General features: G+C 39.7%; 1 protein-coding gene across 4 annotated transcripts in view; it reads left to right on the top strand.

Annotated features, from left to right (window-relative positions):
* Fkbp5 (FKBP prolyl isomerase 5) overlaps positions 1 to 21990 on the top strand; it is a 70868-nt gene that overhangs the window by 29887 nt on the left and 18991 nt on the right. For all 4 annotated transcript variants that reach the window (XR_004518218.1, XM_033766405.1, XM_010605340.3 and 1 more), the window contains exons 4-6: positions 2710 to 2852; positions 3758 to 3872; positions 17716 to 17872. Coding sequence is in view for 3 of the 4 variants with exons in the window: in XM_033766405.1 (XP_033622296.1) it covers positions 2710 to 2852; positions 3758 to 3872; positions 17716 to 17872 (415 nt within the window). In the remaining variant the exon portion in view is untranslated. The remainder of the gene's footprint in view (positions 1 to 2709; positions 2853 to 3757; positions 3873 to 17715; positions 17873 to 21990) is intronic.

The following is a 21990-nucleotide window of genomic DNA, read 5'->3' as shown; positions in this document are numbered from 1 at the left end:
GACAGGCTGGTGCTTCCATCTTCTAAGGCTGGCAGAGATACTACCATGAATTAGGCTTTTGCACACTGCTTCTACCCTTCTAGGTAGAATTAATCACCCCTTCTCTGTGTCCCTTGTTTTGTACTCTGTTGTAGTTCTTACTATGTTTTGTTTAAAAATAAAAACAAACTCGGTGCGTGTATGGTATCGTTATCCTCCCTAGCTGGCCTTTGCCACATATTCTCTGGGGGAAGACTTGGCCTGGCTTTATATTTGCAGTACCTAACAGACCTTTGCTTCCCAGCCATTAACCCAATGTACAATAGCTCCTCTTCCAGAATGCACATTTCCTGAAGTATGTAAAGTATTTGCCTTATATGTCAGAGGTACAATGTTTAAAGGGGTGTGTTCTCCCAGGGTAACACTGAAACAGCAGTATTTGAGGAGCATCAATGATAGGAAAGCAGCCTTCCAACAGCAGGCTCTGAATTTGTTCCAAGAGCCACTGAGCTGTTTTCACAGCAGAACCATATGGTGGGCAGATAGGCGAGGTAGCCGTTGTGGAAAGGCAAATTTAAGATTGAAGTAGTTTTGCAAGGGGTGTATACCTGAGTCCCAGCACTTTGGGAGGCTGAGGCAGGAGGGTCACAAGTTCAAGGCAACTTAGTGAGATCCTGTCCCAAAATACAAAGGAGGGGGCTGGGGAAGCAGCTCACTCTGAAGGCTCTGGGTTCAGTTCCCTGTACAGCAAAAAACAAAGGGAGAAGAGAGTGAGTGGGGGAAAGGGGAAAGAGTATGACTTTGCATTTCCCCAGGCATGTAAACCGTGTGTAGTAACATCCTTATTGGAGGACTGTCATTGGGCTGAAGAAGAGGTTGCAGAAGTAGGCAGAATGAGATGGAACTGTTTCCGATTACGATGGAGGCGCTTTTCCTTTATTACATAAACAGCTGGGCATCGTGGCAAACACCTGCAGTTCCAGCTACTTGGGCGGCTGAGGCAGGAAGATGGCTTGATTGATCTTAGGAGTTGAAGGCTACCCTGGGCAACATAACCCTGTCTCTAAAATAGCAAACAAGGGCCAGGGATTTAGCTCAGTGGTTCCACTGCCTGCCTTACAAGCACAAGGTCCTGAGTTTGATCCCCGGTACCAAGACCAAAAAAAAAAAGCAAACAAATGAAACTTAGACCAGGCACTGTTCTGTGCACCTGACTTATTTACATAGTAATCTTCACAGCTAGAGTGTATGGCAGGTGATGTCGTTATCTGTATTGCATAGATGAGCAAACAGAGGTTAAATAACTTACACAAATTCGCGAAGCTATTAAAGTACAAAGCTGGTATTCATTCTAGCACTTTTAACCTCCAACATGGATATCCTTCTTTGTAATGATGGAGAAAGAGAGCCAGATGAATGTTAATGAAAAGGCCGTTCAGAATTGAATGTATAGTGTGCTATACATTTATTTTCAATTTTTAAAAAAAGTGACAGCACACACTGAAAGGATACAAAAGAAATAACAGTAGTGGCTTTTTAAAAGAAAGAGATGGAGCCAGCATGACTGTAATCCCAGCACTTGGGAGGCTGAGGCAGGAGAATCACTGTGAGTTCAAGGCCAGCCTGAACCGCATAGAGAAAACCTGTCTCAAAAAGACAAAAGTAAAATCTTTAAAAATCAGTAGGATGGATGAGCTTTTACTTTATGTAGTTCTCTTTTCTGTTTTGATATTATGCATCTATTACTTATGAAAATTTTAACTAAAAGAAATGGAACTGTTATTTCAAAAAGTTGTAGTACTTAACAAAGACTAAACTGAAGTCACAGCATTTTTATCCATTCTTGCTTACAGGCTATGTGTAGGATTCCTGGTCCCTGTCCCAATGTCCTGCCTCCAGCTTTCTCTTAATCCAAGATCACAGTTTACTTCAGAACTCATTTCCTCTGGGGTTCATTTTTTATCTGATCCCATTTAGTGGAATACTTAAGTTTTTGAGGGACATAGCACCTTGAGCGTTATTTTATTCTCTTAAGTTGCCTAGATTTTTCTTTGCTTCTGAAAAGTTTTATAACTCCTTACAGTAAGAAGCAGTTAATGCACATGATGAGAACTATAAATATGGAGATCATAATTCTATAGCCTAATATAATTCTATTACTCAGCAGTGACTGAGTGTCCAGGAACTGGCAAAAATTAAAATTCTATAATCTTTGTGACTTAACAGAAGGACACACAACCACAGCCATTTTGTTTGTAGAAAATTTTGAGAATTTGTTTCATAGACCCTTTTATACAATGTACTTTTATGGTTGCTTCTTTTTTTTTGTTATTTTTTCCCCTGCCAGACTAAATTATATGCTTCCTTAGGTCAAACTCCATTTTCTATACTATTTTTATTCCACTTCTGCCTATAAAATATACATGTTATTATGGTTGAAATGATCAATTAAGCAATAATTGCAACACAGCTAAATTTTGTGGATTATGTTACCACCACTTTTCAATAGCTTAGGAGTTGATAATTACTTTCATCTTCCTTGGCAGGGAATTGTCTCTTGATAGCCTTCCAAAAACTCATGATTTATTTCTTTGTGTGTAGCTTTTACTGAGTTACATTGTCTTATGATCCCTAATTTCTGGTTGAGTACAAAGCATGATAACTTGGAAGTTTTGTTTTGTGAAAGTCAAATTTTTAAAAATATGGCGCATACCTTTTCCTTTCTCTTAGGCCAAGTTATCAAGGCGTGGGACATTGGAGTGGCCACCATGAAGAAAGGGGAGATCTGCCATTTGCTCTGCAAACCAGAATATGCATATGGCATGGCTGGCAGCCTCCCTAAAATTCCTGCTAACGCAACTCTGTTTTTCGAGGCGAGTGTGCATGTGGTGTTGCCTTGTCTGAATCTGCTGTGCTGCAGGGCCGCCTTCAAGCAGGGAGCTGTGCTTGCTGTTGAGACTCACACTTACTTATTTTGGAGCTCAGCTTCTTGAATCATTTCCACCAACCTAAGGGATGTGTGCCAGTGCATTCTTAGAAATGTGTGCCTGGCACAGAAAGGGCATAGCCCAAAAAACAAAAGACACCGGACCCAGAAATAAAAGCTCTGGTCAGCAGTGTAAATATGACATACTCAAAATTGACAGGATGGAAATGGTGGAGATAAATGTTGAATATGCCTTACCAAATCATAAGGTATTTTTAAGGCTTGCCAGCGTTTATAAAGACGTGTAAGTGTCATAGATTCCCCTTCCTCCTTAGAAGCAGTGGGTGGTGGTGACATGTTATTTGTCCTGTGTTGAATTCATCACCTATGTTTGGCAAAACATGACTTTAAGAACTATTTTCTAATGAGGCAAAAATACACTTTTAATCAGTTGTGGGCCAGATTCCTAGGATTTATTCTCACATTTGAAGAAGGGAACTTCATAAATCTGAGGGAGAAAAGTAGTGGCCTTGGAGTCAGACAAAATAGTTTGGTGCCAGCACCTTGTCGCTCTGGCATTTTTCCCACAAGGCAGTTTTCCTAGTATTTCCTGTCTGTCTTTGCACTGCAGCCCCACAGGATGTAGTCCTAGACATTATCATTACACAGAGTTCTTTCCAAGTATTGAAAAGCACAGTGTTTCTTCTACTTTCCTAATAACTGAGAGACACAGATTTTTTTTTTAAAGACTGGTATTGTAAAATGAAAGGTGAATTAGTTGCTTTTACCTTTATGTATGTTAAATTGATTTTGTTTGATCTTTTCCTACTTAAATCTCTTTTTCTTTTCTAGATTGAGCTCCTCGATTTCAAAGGAGAGGATTTATTTGAAGATGCAGGTATCATCCGGAGAATCAAACGAAAAGGAGAGGGATACTCCAACCCAAATGAGGGAGCAACAGTAAACAGTGAGTGTTACTGTGAGAGGGAGCCACCCCTTAAAAGTTGAGTTCAGGGTGGGGGATTTAGCTCAGTGGTGCTGTTGCCTGCCTTGCAAGTGCAAGGTCCCGAGTTCAATCCCTCAAACCCAAAAAAAGTTGAGTTTCATGGGCCGGGGATTTAGTTCAGTGGCACTGTGCCTGCCTCGAATAGCACCAGGTCCTAGTACTGGGAAGAAAAGCTGAGTTTCATTTATGTGGATGAAATGGAATTTTTTTAAAAAATCTGATAATAAGAATAAATATATTGAATACATTGCAAGAATAGTTTTAGATTCAGCATTCATTTAATGACTTCATTTAGTAAATATTAATTTAACATATGTGTTCCAGACACCCTACCACCCTCTACACGCTCAAAAATGAATGAAAAAAAATCACATTTATTAAGGAATTCTCAGTGTGTGGACTCCTTGGGGGTCTCAACGATTAACCCTAAAGTTGCCTTCTGTATTTATTTATTTCTCATGGTAACTTTATGAGATAAGATTATCCTCAGGTGAGGAAAGTAAGCGCAGAGATGTCGCACAGGTTGTCTGAGTTTATAGTTACTCAACAGCGGTAGATTGTAATCCCCCTCAGGACTCTAACCCACCTCCTGTCATCCAGATATAAAAGTTAATCATTTAGATCAAAGTTGATTTAGGCCGGGGATTTAGCTTAGTGGCCCACACCTGCCTCGCAAGCACAAGGTCCTGAGTTCATCCCTGGTGGGGGGGATTGATTGTATTCTAAATTGGAAGATGTAAGTTCAAGTCCTGCTTTGCCAATTATTGAGCAACCTGAAGGGTTTTGTTAACTGGGGGTAAGGACACCTCTGAGGACTGGGGTGACTGGTAACCTTTCTCCTTTGAAAACTGCTTGTCACTTCATATTTCGATCAGCATTGCCCATCTTTCCTTTCATCCAGTGAGTGCCTGAGGACCCAAATCTCTCTTCACCTTTTACTGTATCAGCTATAGTGCTTGACACATTCATATTAAGGAAAGGCGTTTTGCAGTATAAATGTCTAAAAGGTGCCATTAATTGAGCTGAAATCTTTAAGAAGGAACTGTGAAAAAAGACATACTTCCATTCAGAAAAAACAAAAAAAATTACAGCCAGGCATGATTGTGTACACCCATGGTCCCAGGTATATCAGGCGGCCGAGATAGGATCACTGAGCTCAGGAATTTGAGACCACTCTAGGCAACATAGCAAGACCCTGAATAGAAGAAAAAAACCTAAGCCATGAAATAAGAGCATGAACTATTATAAAAGGCCTACTTAATGTAAAGATTTCACTGAAGATCATTATCTAGAATGTTTAAATTTCTTGTTTTCAATGTTATGTGTACTACATTGGATCCACATTTCATCCCACAAGTCAGATTACTTCAAATTTAGTGGGGTTTTTTATTATTAGTTTTATTAGAAGAAATGTTGTTGTCAGGGTTTTGGCAAGGGAATATATTAAACACAGGACACATAATTTATAGGGTTATTTTATGATAATTACCCAAAAAGTCCATGCAAAGGAGTACAAGAAATTAACCGCACACTAGAGGCCCAAAGAACCCAGCTGAGGGCTGGATCCCAGCAGCGTCCCACACAAGTCCAGCTAAAGGCTTAGAGTCCAAGGCAGCGTCCTCCACCAGTCCAGCCAGTGGCCGAGAGCCCACGGTAATGTCTCCTGCTTGTCCGTATCGAGGATCTGCACCCGGAAGGCCCAAAGGCCGGTGGTGGAAGCCAGAAAACCTACGCCGGTGAGATGAAGGATTTGTGCCACCAGGCTGAGGGATCCACACTGGAGCCAGGAAGTGCTGCTCACAGTGAAGATCAGAGCCCCCCTGACGAAAGCAGCCGCCATTCCCAGGGACAGCGATGCCCCGAGCTCCTCCCCCTAGGAGGACAGCGTAGTTCGCATCAGGAGAACCATCCCAACAAGCTTGTCCTAGAAAATCGACATGCCGCGGTCTTCCCCTCCTTTTCTCCTCTTATGGCTGCTGGTAACAGTCCTCAGGTGGATCTTCCACACCGAGACCACGCTGATTCACTTCAGCTGGGCGTTACAAGTTGAATGTTAGTCAATCCACCACAAGCAGTTATAAATATTTTAACTGTGATGTTAAAGTGTTTAGATCATTGTTATTCATGGTAAGTTTTAGATTAAATGAGGAAGAGCTCAGATGTATGTTGGAAAAATAGATTAAGGCCTGGAGTCCAGAGAGAAAATTCCAGGCATGGTTCCAGCCTGAACTGGCTCTATCTCACTTCTGGGCATTCACCTCCTTAGGTGGTGAGGCAGGGGTGGACCATTTGTTTTGTGTAGTCCTGGCCTGACCAAAAATCCATAACAAGATTCTAAATCTTTGTGAAAGTTATAGGAATGATTGAAAATCATCTTTATTGTATTAATAGCCACTTAAAAAGCTTGTCTATATTGTGTATTTAAAATTTTTATTATGAAAATTTTCAAATGTATATACAGATTTTCTTATAATATAGAACTCCTCAGACTCAGTAATTAAAAAAAAAACTTTTAATTATTTTTTGGTACTGGGAATTGAACTCAAGGCCTTATGCTTGCCAGGCAGGCGCAGTACCATTGAGCTAAATCCCCTGCCCAGTAATTTATGTTTTTAAACTGGAGAGTCAACTAAAGGGAAGAACTTGTTCCATTTATAGACAATACTACTATAGAGATGGACTTTGCAGTAGGCTAAATTAAGTCTCATTTGGGGTAATGTTTTCAATAGTCATATTTTTATTGTTTTGAAATAATTTTTAGATTTATGAAAAAGTTGCAAAACTACTACAGAAAGTTCCCTTATATGCTTCACCCAGCTTCCTGTAATATTAAGATCTTACCTCTAAGCCACGGGACATTTATCAAAATCAGTAAATTAACATTGGTGCAATACTATTACTGTTCCACACGTCTTAGTTGAATTTCAATCAGTTAGCACACTAATGTCCTTTTCTGGTCAAAGATAATGTAGGATCTAGCATTGTAGTTAGTTGTCCTGTCTATTTATCCGTCTACCTACCTATATATCTGCAGCTAGCTGCCTGAACCCAGGCCTTCGAACTAAGCTACATCTCCAGCCCTTTTTTATTTTTGAAACGATAAGTTGTCCAGGCAGGACTTCCTGGGTGCTGGGGTTACATATGTGCTGTCATGTCTCTTTTTTCCCCTCTAATGTATGATAGATCTTCAGTCTTCATCTTTCACGGCTCTGGGAATTTTGAAAACAACTGGCCATTTTGTAAAATATTCCTCAATTTAGGTTTGTTTGATGCTCTAAATGATTAGATTGAGGTTATATATTTTTGGAAAATACTATGTAAGTCACGTGTCCATCTCAGTCCATCATTATCAGGAATTCTGTGATGTGGATGTTGCATTACTAGTGGTGGTATCTTAGATCACTTGGTGAAGGTGGAGTCTGCCTTGTTTCTCTTCTATAAAGTTACTGTTTTTCCTTTGTGATTACTAAGTATCGCATCTGGGAGGGAACTCAGGAGACTATGCAGATGTCTTGGTTTGTACTCATTCGAGCACCCATAAGTGATTTTGATATATAACAGGTATTACTGTGGAATTTGACTGATAGTAATTTTTTTATTTCCATTTTTCCGTTTTCCCCTCCACGTTTGTTAACTGGAATTCTGTATATGTCCCTTCTCCCTATATATCTATTCAGTATTGTTATTCATCTATAGATATTTATTTTCTTCTGTAAGTTACTTTTTATTACTTTTTTCCTCTCTTAAATTTTCCGAGGTGTGCCTGTTAGAAACTCCTCCTAGGCTGGGGATTTAGCTCAGTGGTTCCGCCACCTGCCTTGCAAGTGCAAGGACCCGAGTTTGATCCTGGGTACAAAAAAAAAAAAAACCTTCTCTTAGTTGCTCTCAGGTCAACATGTCCCTATTGAATAGGGGAGAGATTGTTGTTGTTGTACTTCTTACTTTTTTCCTTTTCTTTTTTTGTGGTACTGAGGTCTGAATCCAGAGGACTTCACACACGTACATCCCCAGCCCTTTTATTTTTTATTTTGATATAAGGGGTTGCTAAATGGCCCACACTGGGCTTGAAATTTTGATTCTCCTGCCTCAGCTTCTGAGAATGTTGCATGAACCCCCACACTCCCTTGCTTCCTCACTGTCTGACACTACAAAATGCTCTAAGCTCATCTTCAGATTTCCTTCCCCTGGCCCTGGAATCAGCCATTTCTCCAAGGAGAGCTGGTTCCTTTTATTGGAGACCTGGGTCCTCCATTGTGCTTGCACTGTGGAACTCTTTCTCGCTTCCCACACATATTAGCAGACAGAGCTAGGGATAAGTGCACTTCACCATGCACACTTACACACAGATGTGTGTTTCTGTGTCGATCTGCATACTGACAGTTCCAGTGCCACACAGGGGTTTTTTCTCCCTCTGCTCATTTGCAGCTTTTTTCTCCAGTATATCCACAGTTATTTACCCATTTGTGCAATCCCAGAATATTCATAAGTAGTTTCAGAATCATTAACCAACATCCTTGTAAAAAAAGAAATTTTCTAGGTTGAAAATATTCTTGATGGCTCCTTTTGCTCTTAGACTTTTAGTGTACATTCAAAACAATTTTTCAACTTCAACAAATTTTTTCTTTCCTGCCCCCTTCAGAGAGTTTATGGTACTCATTTGTGTTGCAGTTTGGTCTCCACGTTTGTTTTACGGAAATGAACAGATAGAAGTGTATTTGTTTTCGTCCCCTTTTTTTCCATTAAAGCTATCATACTATAGATGGAATTTTCAAAACATAGATTTGAATATCCTGTTGAGTAATTTTATTTTTTAAGGAAGGTCAATGATTAATCTTTTGTCTCTTGTCTCACTGGGAAATTTAAAAGTGTATGGTTTGTTTTGTTCTTACTTTTCACCCAAAGCCCTTTTTGGTTTTCTGGAACAAATCACTTTTATAGCTATTTACTATATTGTGTTTTTATTTATCAAAGTTAAGGTGTCCTGCCTTTTCTCTTTTAAACAAGTTAGCCGTGTAAAGGACGAAGACATATTGCCTTGGTTCCTGTTCTGAACCAAGATCGCCTTGTTCTTTCTGAGGTCCTCTGTGTCCTTGCCAATTTGCCTTTTCTTGATAGATCACCTGTACTCAGATTCAGCGACTCAGAGTGAAATGGCAGTAGGCCCTGCTCATCCACGGCCGTATGTCACGGACACACAGTGACGAGTATGTTTCTGTACTTCTGTGTAAAGGGGCAGGGAAGTAATCCTGCAAAGGGGGCACATAGGCGTGGGAAGTGATGGTGTCTTGGGATTGAGTCTTAGAATTATTAACAGCTGGTTAGAAGACTTTTTTAAAAATTTAATTTTAACTGGAGATTTAGCTCAGTGGTTCTGCCGCCTGCCTTGCAAGCGCAAGGACCCGAGTTCAATCCCCAGTACCCCCCAAAAAAATTAATTTTAATAAATTTTTATTTTATCCCATCCTCCTTTATGCCCCCTCCCATTCCTGTGTGCAAAAGGTTTGTTTTCATTTTTTCCTTCTGTTTATATAACTTTAGACAATATCTTGAACATCCAGTTTTTCTCATCTGGAAAATGGGAATAATAATGTTTTCCCCTACCAGTTGTTGCAACAGTTAAGAAGAAAGTATGTAAAGGACACCTAATTTATTTTTTCTTATATATAGTCTTTTGTTAAAAAACTGGACATTGAAGCCTAGGCCTTTGCACAAAGAAAGCTACATCCTCAGCCCTCTGTTTAAATTTTTAATTTTGAGTGAGGTTCTCACTAAGTCACTAAGTTGCCTAAACTGGGCTCAAGCTTGGAATCCTTTTGCCTCACCTTCCCAAAATGTTAGGATTATAGGCATGTGCTGCTATGCCTGGCTATACATTGTCTTTATATAATAAATTTTGCATCCTTTACATGGACTTAAGGAAAGTAATCCTTGATGCTTCTATTATTTTCTACGTATAATCCATCAGGAAATCCTTTTGGCTCCACCAGGTTTACCCCAGAGCCCGTGGTTAATCTGTCTCTATTAACTGTCTTCAAATTAATTTTATATCTTAATAAATATAAGATCTCTTACTAAGCTCTAAATCACATTTCTCTAGGTTTTGGGTTTTTGAAGAGTGATGTTGCCTAATTCAAAATATTTTCACTAAATTATAATCTTTTGTTTCCTTTTCATAATTTGTGTCTATGGAAGAGAGAGCTTACAATACCTTGAGAAGATTTGATCTTTCTCAAAAACTTGATTTTTACCAATTTTAGGTGTTTTACTGTGCTTTTTCTTGTTAATTCAGATGTAATTTTTATTCAGTGTTGTACTTTTTCCATTAAAAAAAGGTCACTGTGTTCATAGGTATTCTAACCAACATGATTATGATGACTGATACTTTAGTCATTATACTTTAGTTTAATTGCTAGCAGTGGCTAGATCACCACTTTTAAGGTTTGTTTTCCTAGAAAATCCAAAATGATTGACATGAGGCTCTACAAAGCTACGAGTTCCTTTTCCCCACATCCTCTGTTTTTTTGACTTCAGTAGTTGGTGTAGGCCTGTGGAAATGCTGACTGTGTGGTTCTCTTGCCTCAGTGCTTTTAGCCACATTTGAATGTAGACAATGCACAGTTGGCAGGATGTCCGTTCACATGCAGACATTTCAACAGAGTGACCTGAAGGTTCAAGCTGTTGGAGAACCTCCTTTCCCTCTCACCTCCTAATCCACTGAAATATGGGTGGGGATGGGAAGGAGACATAAAATATGAGAAAATCTGGAAGCATGCTAGAAAATGGGAGAATAGGAGAAGTGGGTCAGAAATTATGATGAATTCCTAGAATATGTAAAGTAGATAAAATTGGAAGGATGGAAACTATATTCAGCAAACCCATCCCAAAACAGGTGTAGAGAAGACCTCTGCAGAGGTACATACTGTTCTCAACAAGCTCGGGCAGAACTCCAAGTCACAATCAGCTGGTGCAAGGGAGCCAGAACAGGCGATGGGGCAATTGCAGGGCTGTTATAAAACAATATGGGACAGCTAGGCCAGTAGGCCTCTGTGCAGTCGCTCTCAGCTTTGGCTGAATTTGTCTGGGGAACTATTAAAAAATCCTCATGCCCAGGCCTTAGACCAGTTAAATAAAAATCCAAAAGGACGGAACTGCTGGCATAAGTCTTTTTTTTTTTTTTTTTTTTTTTTTTTTAACTTCCCAGGTGATTCTAGTTTGCAGACATAGACTGAAAACTACTAACCTAGGGTCTGCTTGGCTGTGACTTTCGCTGTGAAGCTAAAGCCAGTAAGGCCTGGTTCCAAAATGAAATAGGGAGCAGCCTCAGAACATTATAAATGTTAGGACTTGGACCAGAGGGCAAGTACGTAAAACAGATGCAAAGAAAATGTGAAAAGCCAGCTCTGCACAACAGCAAATAACACCAAGGTTCTGCTCCTGAAGTTGGTCAGCAATGCAGAAGGGCATCCCCACCTTCCTGTGTGTGGACGCTTGGCACATAGTAATTGCTCAATACATACTTGTGAACTCTTCACTTGCAGGTCCCCCATAGTCAGCTCATCCTTTGGGTAAAAGACCTGCCATGGAACACATTCATTGCTTAGAAAAAATGTTGCCATGATTAAGGCACGGTAGCTCATGGCTGTAGTCTCATCTACTCTGGGGGCTGAGACAGGAGGATTACAAGTTTAAAGCCAGTCTGGGGAAATTAGTGAGAGTCTGTCTCAAAATAAAATAAAAGAAGGTTTGGGATACAGTCCAATGTTAGAGCATTCGCCTAGCTTTCATGAGGCCCTGGGTTCAATCCCCAGTACTGCTAACATAAACAAAAAGAAAAATGGTACCAGGTAATTGTAATCATTTGATCATTCTGAACATTTCCTTTATGTCCAAACAGCAAAATTATTATGAAATATGAAGGAAAAAAAGTACTAAAGCAGCCTAGCAAAAAGTAGAAGATCACTTTAAAATAGAGACAGTTAAAAGGATATTCGATTCATAAGTAAAAAACCAACTTCTCTGAAAAAGGAAAGGGCTGACAAGGTTTCTGGAATTAAGATTATGTTTATTGGGTGGGGATTTGGCTCAGTGGTTCCACTGTTTTCCTTGCAACTGCAAGGGCCCAAGTTTGATCCCCAGTACCAAAAGAAAAAAGAAAAAAAAAGGAAGAATATGTTTATTAAAATTGAAAGTTAGACCAACAGAGAAAGAGCAAGATGGACAGTTACTGAAATCTAAACTGTTGATCTGAATAATAGTGAAGGACATAGATAGTCCAGTACAAAGAGGAAACCGAGGTGAGAGGATATGGATGATAAATCCAGAAGAGACAATAAACATCTAATCAAACACATGACAGAATTTCTTGGTGAAGGATGAAGAAGGAAAGGCAGACAGATAAAAGAGTGATTTTTCACATACATATTTTACCCGGTGAAATTTCTGAATTCCATTGCTTAAAAGAAAATTCTAAACTTTTCCAGTGAGGAAAAAGTTATGTGCAAAGGTATGATAATCATATTGGTAACACTCAGTACTAGAGACAGTGCTTTGAGCAGTATTTTGAACCTACAATTCCGTATGAAGCCTATCATTTTAGTATGAGAATAAAATTATCCTTTTGGTATATGCAGATTTATACCCTTCTTGAAAAAAAGCAAGCTATAGTGTATACTAAAACATAAAAAATAAAGCCAAGAAATAATAGTTCAAGATATAAGAAACAGTAGTGAACAAAAAAGTAATTCCTGTATTGGATATATTTACCACGAAATATATTTGAAGTCATAGGGCTGTAATGTTAAAAATAACATTAATAATTTAACAGTCTGGACCTAGGTTCTGGGGTGATTTTTAGCAGTGGTAGTCAGGAAATGGAGAAAGGAGGCATAATTGTCTAAAATTATTTCCTTGTAGAAGGGATTAAAATGTGGTATTTATATGTACCAAAACTCCAAGAAGAATATAACTATTATGTATTGCAAACATTTACTAATTTAAAATTATTTTAAAGTTTAAATACATAAAAAAAATTTTTGGGGTACTGGGGATCAAACTCAGGAACCTTGCATCTGCCAGGCAGGCAGCGACACCACTGAGCTAAATCCCTGGTCCCTAAAATTTTCTTACTTCGTGGACAATTATGCTGGTTAATTTTTGACATTGATATACAGTTGACCTACCTTTAAATGACTTGTTAAAAATTGAATGTGAAGTACTAGTAACAATAGCAAATAGAATTTCTGAATTCCCCAGTGCAGAGTGGTGAAACAGAGGAACAAGAAAAGCTTTATCAATCCAGCAGAAATAATAAGAAAATGCTATATAGGAAACCTAAAATAAGGGTAATTCCAGAAATAAGAATGAGATAAAGTCTCCTGTTAAAGGCAGATGTCTCATAAAGTAAAAGATGATGATAATAGAATCTAGCTATATGTACTTCATAGATGAAATAGCAAAAACAAAAAGGTATCAAAAATTAGAAACCACCATGTATGCTGGTGTTGAGACCTGGTAGAGCTGTGAGGCAGACTTTCATTGTTTTTTATTCACATGGTTTTGAAGGATTTATGAATGTCCTTGCAAATAAGTCAAGGAAGAGAGCAAACTCTTGAAGCCATTTTCTTATATGTTTTTGTGAAACACGGTATGTTAGAGGATCTTGGACTAAATTGGACTATGTTCATTTTCAAATATTTTAGATCTATATATAGCTCCTTTCTTTGCAAAAGTTATCTCTGAGTCTTCAGGTCAAAAAATACTGTGTCCCCAAAAGCCCCAACCAATGCATTATTTATTTTAGAATGCTCTTATAAAAAGCTCCGTATCAGTAATAAATTTGAACAGCCTCCTGGAATTTATTAAAATAGGAGTACTGACTAATGAATTTAAAAAGGAAAATAACTATAAATTAGTGAAAATTACCACCCTTTCCTTAATGTCCTGTTTTCACATTAGTCATTAAATAAGTATTTACTTTCTGGCCCTGAACTGTGTACTTGGCACCATGACGTACAAAAGAAGTATAAGACATTGCTTTTGCCTACTAGGAATTTTACTCATGCTTTGACAGCCCTCTTTATAGAGCCATTAAATGTTTTCCTAAACAGAGTTCTAAAATGTGTTTAATCTAGTATACTTTACCACTAATTACAGGGAAGTAATCTTAACTAACTTCTCCGTATCCACACTTCACACAGTGTTTCCACGTTAAATACCACTAAGTCAATCCAATCAACAATTATGAGTTTATTTTATTATCCCTAGTCTATAGATGATGAAATTGAACATCTTACAGTTTTCAACTATCCCAAGGACTGGGGATTTAGCTTAGTGTTGCCACCACCTGAGGACCAGAGTTCTATCCCTGGTACCAAAAACAAACAAACAACTTCCCAAGCCACAGCTATTAAGTGGTAGAGTGGGACTGGCTCAGAGAGTGCTCTGCTGTGTGAAGGGAGAAGTGTTAAGAGTTTGTGTAGGTGATAAAGTTACCTGCAGGGTGTATGCTACCTGCTTAGACTGAGAAATCACTTGAGTAAGCGTGACACTGTTCTAGTAGCCAGGTTCCGGCTGCCCCACTAGCCTCTGTCCCTCGGTGCTGCAAGCAGTCTCCCAGTGGTGTTTGCTCACCTCAGATAGCACAGAGTAGTTCAGAGGAGGTTGGAAGGCATTTTGGCGAAATATGACCACCATGCCTGATTCAAAACTGTTGCCTTAAACCAGTGATTGATATGCCTCTCCTGCTTTTAGAAATCCACCTCTGCTGTCCTTTCCAGGGGATCATTAAGATCCTTCTTTTGATGCCCTGTTCTGTTAGACAGGAGAAGAAAAGAGACTCATTTGGCATGAATTAGGCAACAGGGAAAACCTTGGCCGGCCAAGAGAGAGTAACCTGTCACAACCTGGTTTTCTGTGGCCCAGTGACCAGTCTTGTCTAGTAGTAATGCCGTTACAACATTCCCATTCAGATCCCTGTGACCCAGTAATTGTTTTGGGAATGAGTGCAAAGCTATCAGACACCAACTACTATAATTAGAAAAGGGGAAAACAGACACTTACCAGATCAACTTCTTTAGGCTGGAGCATTTACAGCACTTTTTTTTTTTTAAGTTTTGAAGCTTCTTTCTTAGTTCTGCTTTCTAAAATACAAACTGTACAGTTTTGGGATTCTTGCATTCCAGTTTTTGTTACTGCTGTGCACTCTCTTTGCTTTTTTTCCCCTATTTTAATCGGAGTACAAATTGCTGTCAGCACATCGAGTTCATGTGCCAGCCACATTCGGAACAGGGTGTTCTGTGCTCTTCAAAACAAAATTGCTCTAGGGCAGTAAGAGAACAATAAGTCAGAGCTCCAGTTTAAATGATGTTTTGCAGCAGATGGGCTCACTTGATGTGGTTACACTCGGATTGCACAGCTAAGCTTGGGTAATTTGGTTTGGTTTGACTTTTGGGGGTTTGGAGGACCTCCACCCCTTTAAGTTACATAGACTTTAAGTCAAGAGAAAATATTGTCTCTTTTTAACTTGTTTATTTCTTTCTTTACCAAAAAAAGCCCTAAGTAGAAGCATCCTGTATGCACTTTCATTCTCTTTAAGCACGTCATAGATCATTTACTTCCCGCAAATCATGCTGGTTGAGATTAGCAACAGACCTCCTGAGCCCTAGAGGCTGAGCTCCCAAGTGAGTCATGGTGGTTATTATTAAATATTTATTAAGTGAGTATTTGCACTAAGAGATATGAGGTCAAAAGGAACCACATGTCTTCCACAGCCAGAGGTGCCACAGTTTTCTTTGGTTGCAGTTGTTAAAACAGTTTTATAAAAGAGGGAGACTGGATCTATAAGAGCTAGGCATCTGTCACTCAAAGGGGGACCCTCCTGTGGCAGTGGGCTTCTGGTGGTGTGGGAGTTCTGGCCAGTAGTCTTGTAGAACTTGTCACACTAGTGTTCCAACTTTAGAAGCCGGTAATCCAGCAAGTGACAGCCTTTGCTACTTGTAGAGGTGAAGAGTCAGAGTCTGTATGTACCCTAGGGCTCTGATACTGCCTTTTGCTCTGACATTCCAGATAATGTCAGTACTGTATGGTGATGGTTTAAACACATAAACAGGGTACAGGGGTGTGTCTGAGTATCGGTTTATGGTACTGTAGTAGTGCTTGTTCAGGTCCAATTTTGAAGAGTTAGATTTATCAGGGAAAAAGCATCCATACACATCCATATATAAGGTATTGATAAGAGCTAATTATAAATAGTCAGAGACACTGGTTCTCTGATTTATTGTCTCTCCAGAGAGATTAGCTGTGATGAATGTTTTCCTTTCTTAGTTATGCCTTTGTTAGACTTTTTTCTTTTCTTGCTTTATTTATCTTTTCCGGTATGTTTATTAGTAGCCATTCTTTTTCCCCCTCAATGATGGGCTATCACACGTGAAGAGAGCTTTTGAAATTATTTATATAATTTCAAGCACATACGTACAAGCTAAAAACCAGTCTAGGAAACTGACACATAGGCAGGAGTCTTTCACAAAGTCTCTGGATTTCCTGTTTTGAAAACACATTCAAACTTGATCAACCAAAAGCCACAGCAAATGTACTGATAATTTCCTCTCCTACTAAATGTACTCTCCTTTAGGGAAGATGATGCTTCTAACAATACGCCTTAAGCAAAAAAAAAAAAAAAAATCTGTTGACTAATCTTTGAATTACCAGGACAATAAATCTCAATACTTGAGACATTATGTAATACATGGGATGAAATTCACTTTGTTCAGCAAATCTTTTTTTATGAAAAGTGTCATCCATTAGTCTAAATTAAATTTCTTGGGCAGACTTAAAAATATTTAGCTATACAAACTTCTAAGAACTCTCAACCCCTTTAGAAATAGCAGCTTTTTTTTCCCCCGCTACTGTTTAACCTAAGGCTTGTGCATGCTAGGTAAGGATTCTGCAACTGAGTTATATCAGTAGCCCTTTTAAAATTATGATTAGAGGGGCAGGGATTGAGCTCAGTGGCACCACGTCTGCCTGTCAAGCGCAAGGTTGTGAGTTCTATCCCTGGTGATTAGAGGAAGGGTCTCACTAAGTTGCCTGGTCTGACCTTGAACTTGTGATCTCCACCTCACTCCCAAGTAGATAGAATTACATATTGGCATGGGATGAATATAAAAGAATGAGTGATTTTTAGTCCAAAACAAGTTATTGATCCTTAAATGATCAATCAGTCTTAGAAAAGAAATGTTTTAGGGGCCATGCATGGTAGTACATACCCGAAATCCCAGTGCTCAGAAGGCCGTGGCAGAGGGTCACCAGCAATTCAAAATGCATTTGAGGAGTCTTAAAGAAAAAGCTTCAATTAATCTGTTTATCTTTGAGGAAATAACCACTTAGTTGGGGGATTTCTTTTGCCTAGGTGTTGGGGGTCAAGATGAAGTTACAGACAGTGAAGCCATTATATATGTGATATTAAATGTGTGGCATTTTGATAATTACCTGTGTAAATAATCCAGCACAGTATTTCTTGACACAGTTCCAAGTGAGGAATTTGTCATGTAGTAAGGCTTAGATAAACCTGTTTGTAGTGTATCACCCACTAAGCTGTCTTATTGATATGGTTATCAGCAATTATATATTTAATTTAAAGCAGAAATGTGGTTGCCCTTAAACTTCCGGGCTGGGTGGGTTACTGCGTGTCTCAGTGAGGTGAGAAAGCGGAAATGGTATTTGTGACATTGTAGCCATTCATTTTCACCTTCATGAAGCAGCGCGGTGAGGAACAGCTCTGTTGACTGACCTGTCTCCTCACCTTCAGTCCACCTGGAAGGCCGCTGTGGCAGGAGGTTGTTCGATTGCAGAGATGTGGTATTCGTTGTTGGTGAAGGAGAAGACCATGACATTCCCATTGGAATTGACAAAGCCCTGGAGAAAATGCAGCGGGAAGAACAATGTGTTTTACATCTTGGACCACGGTAAGCAGCCTACCACTTCCATGCCCTGGTAGTGTGCATGGAGTGTGCACGCTTTCTCATTCAGTATCTCAGTGTCTTCAGTGAAGTTAATGCAACAGTGGAAACATTTCATTGAGTCAGATTAGAGTTAGTCATCGAATAAATCAGTGGGCCTTAACTCATTATCCAGTGGGGCTGTGAGGGTGTTTACTTGGTTGATGCGGGTTAAGGGCAGGACAGACAGGCACAGTTTACCTTTTGATTTCTTTCACCTGCCGTATTCCCAGAGTCAGGCAGCTGTTGCCCTTCTCACATGTGGTTATCCTACCCCTCTTCTCTTTTCTCTAAATCGGACAGGAGGCAGTAAAACATGTGGGCCTTGGGAGTTGAAGGGCCATTGGGATGATTTACTACTACTTGAATTTATGCCACATGTTCTTATACAGAGTCTCAGGGAAAGAAGTGTATTCTTCCTGGATCTAAAGGCAGTGGAGATGACTCATTTTTGCCTAAATTTTTCCCATCATAAGGCTATCCATTAGCACTTCCAGGCTTAGAACTATCCGATCTGATAGTCTGTATTGTGAAACATATTTGGTACTGTTTTTAGGTCTAAAATTATACCATGAGTCCCACCCTTCTGCTAAGAGTGGACCCCTGAGAGACCCCAACGTGTTCTGATTCTGTTCCCGTGAAAGTGCATCCGCTTATCTGGTGTGTTGTTCCCTGGGGGTTGCCTGGGTTTCCGATGGTAGGGCTGAGTGTCAGACACCCTCGATGACCTGCCCTTGCCAGTAAAAGTACTGTGTCTTGTGTACTGCCTGTTACTTTTGTATAGTCTCTGTAGTAATCCAGTGGCATGTAAATCTTTGCCCAAAACCTTGATCATGATCTAATTTCTCCACTGATGCTTTAGCCATGCCACTACGTGCTCAAAACCCTTCCAGAGTGCTCTACTTTAAACTCTTTGAAGCCTTTCTTGAAGCACCTGTTATGTGATACTTGTTCTCTACCCTGTACTTCTTTTCCTCCTGCGGCCCTCCTTCAGAGTGTTTTATGTATTTACTATGTATTGTAATTCTCTCTCTAAGGTGAAGCTATTCTTGTTTCTAAAAGGACCTTTTTTTAATCAAGTAGAGCATGGAGAAGAAGGTTATCTCCTCTAGAGTCAAATAATCTGTAAATACTCTAAGTTTAGCATTCAAAATTATAGTTCTAAATTCATAATGGGGGTAGGATTTTTATCTAATGTATGTTTTCAAATGTAAGCCCTTTGAATATAATTTCTGTACATATTATACAGCATATAATATGAATGAGCTAATTACATTTTAACCTAGCTGGTAAGGCAGTGTAGGTGCAGATGTCCCAAATTCAGTGGCAGAGGGAATTAGAAATTGGCCTTATGTTTATAAATGCAAATAGTTCCTTGTGGGTTTAAACTGTTGTATCATCAGAGGTTAAATCCTACTCTGTCGCAGCTAGACAAGTCACTTAACTCCCCTGTGCCTCGATTTCCCCTTTTGTAAGTGGGGATAGTAGTATCTACCTAGCAAAGGTATGGAGGGTGAAATGAGGTAATCCAGGCGAAGTGCTTAGCACACTGCCTGCATATAAAACCCTCAGTGTGGTCATGTTTTACTTCTTTGAGTTGACTGTCTTTCTCTTCCACATCACCATTGGACCAACAGAAAAAGGAAATCCTATTTTAACATATAGTAGTTTTCCAGCATACAAGTAATCAACAAGTTCCTAGGCATAAAAGTTTTTTCATGTTTTATGAATACAATTTAACAATAGTTAGAAAGGAACATTATCTTCTACACAAGGTGTTGTTATGCTGACATGTACAAAGTACATTCTCTGCAAAATGTCTGCACGTGCACACTGTGGTGCTGTACGTGTGTGTAGAAAAGCCCTGCACTCCAAGCATGTTTTGTGTACATACAGTGGATTTACTTGTCTTACTCAGATTTCCACTTACCATTGAAAGTGTTGCTGTAATTTGGCTGTTGCAAATTTGTGCTTTTAGTATCATCTGTATTTCATTCTCCATAGAACTTCCAAGGCATACTTTGTCTTTGACTTTCATTCCTTGGCAGAATATTGTCATACTAAGAAATGCATAAGATACTTCCAAAGAACTCATTTTTCTCTCTTCTCATTGGGATAATATCTTCCCTTTATGTTGTTGTTTTAAAATGCTGTGACTAATTAACCTTTCTCATTTTAAGTGAAGTGTGGATTCTAACTTTTCTCTTTCCTTCCTTTCCTTATTCTTCTGTCCCACAGCAGCCCCAGACAAAACCCAGGTTGCTATAAGTGATAGTCTCATTATGAGACAGTGTAGATCAAAAAACAACAATTTCCTCACACCACACAGAGTCTGAATTTAAATCCTGGCTCTGCCACTGCCTCTCTGTGGGACTTCTTAGCACTTCTCTTTAAGCCTCAGTTTCTTCACCTGTACAAAGGGAGCAAGTGCTTATTATAAGCACATAAAGGTCTAATGGTCATTGAAGTTCTTTATTTGCATCTTGGCTCTGGAGGCAACTGTTAATTCAAAGACATTACTACCAAATTTCTTGTTATGCAAAAGCTTATCTTTTGGTTAAGTCCTGGAATTCCATCTGTGGTTATTTATCTTTCAGTCAGATAAACTATGTACCCTGAATCCTTTGCCCAGACTGAGCTAGTATGTCAGACAACTCTCTGTGAGATCCGGAAGTCAGGATCAGTGTTCCCAGAACAGTTGAGTGAGTGTGAGCTTATGCCTTCGCAGAATGATATGCACTGCCTCATCCTGATAGAATCACTCCATTTTAATGCAGTAATAATCTCCTTCTCTAGTCTTCTCTAGTCCTGTTGATAACAGCCAGGATGCTCTGGTGGCTGCCTGACCTGGTCTTCACACCCCCACCCCAGTTGTGGGTACCCTGTCCATCACAGTGAGCTGTGAAGGCAGGTTTCTCACCATAATGATGTTTAGGGCTGGATAATTCTTGATTATAGGGGCTCTCCTGTGCATAGCTGGATGCTCAGCAGTGTTCTGTCCTCTACCCACCAGAAACCAATTATACCTCTCTACTTTATTATTATTATTATTTTTTTTTTTTGGTACTGGGGATCAAACTCAGGTCCTTGGGCTTGTGAGGCAGGTGGTGGCACCACTGAGCTAAATCCCCCGCCCTGTACCTCTCTAGTTTAACAGCCCAAGATGTCTCTAGACATTGCCAAATGTCCCCTGAAGGAGGAATGGTTAAGATTACCCCAACTGAGACACCAATTTAGAACAAATGCCAGTTCGCCTCTCTGCCTAACACAGGACTGCAAATCATAACACACACTCAGTAAACAGGGGCTTACCTTGTTTCAGGCTAGTAAGGAATGCTGTTTACTTACCAGATGGCAGAAACAAAATAGGAGATAGGTCTAAAAGCTTCAAGTAGAAAACTAGGTACCACTTCCTCAAATTGGCCACTAGTAATTACATCCTTATTCTTTGCTGAAGATACCCTTTGCCCTGCCATTACAGCCACCACACCCAGTCTTACCAGCTCTCATTGTACATCTCTGCCTCTCTGCTCCAGGTGCCATGTTCTTGCATAATCATGGAGGTGAGTGAGTAAGCATTTTTCCTGGAAAATTCAGGCAAGGGGTTTAGAAGTAGTACAAGCAATAAAACATGACTGTTTCCACTTCAGTCCTGTTGCCCCACAGAAAACTGGAGGCGTTGGCATGGCCCCAGTTCGGACATCGTTTGACCTATAGCCTAAAAGTTGGGTTACAAAGTTTTCTGTAATGCCTTTCCATATGTGCACAGGCAGTTTGGCTTATGGTGGATGGGGGTGCATATGCTCTGGGAAACACTGTACCAGTGTGCTGGGGAATCCCTGGGGCCAGACGCGCGCGCCCGTGCACACACTCCCCTAGAGCTCCCCTCTAGCAGATGCGCATGCTCCTCCAGTGTGCTTACTCTGTTAGAGACCTGAAATGGCCCCTAAGCAAATTTGCATATCCCCAGTTACTTCATTTAGTGTTTTGGTAAAAGGTATAGCGTAAGAGTATGTCCCTTGATGAGATGCTAGAGCTGCTATTTTTATTGTGGTTTTTTTTTTGTAATTATTCGTGTTTGCTAG

The sequence above is a fragment of the Fukomys damarensis genome, unplaced genomic scaffold, assembly GCF_012274545.1.
Source record: "Fukomys damarensis isolate Sample0158 unplaced genomic scaffold, DMR_v1.0_HiC HiC_scaffold_20, whole genome shotgun sequence".
NCBI lineage: Eukaryota > Metazoa > Chordata > Mammalia > Rodentia > Bathyergidae > Fukomys > Fukomys damarensis.
Note: the sequence above shows the minus strand (reverse complement) of the source record. Positions and strands in the feature narration are given on the sequence as shown.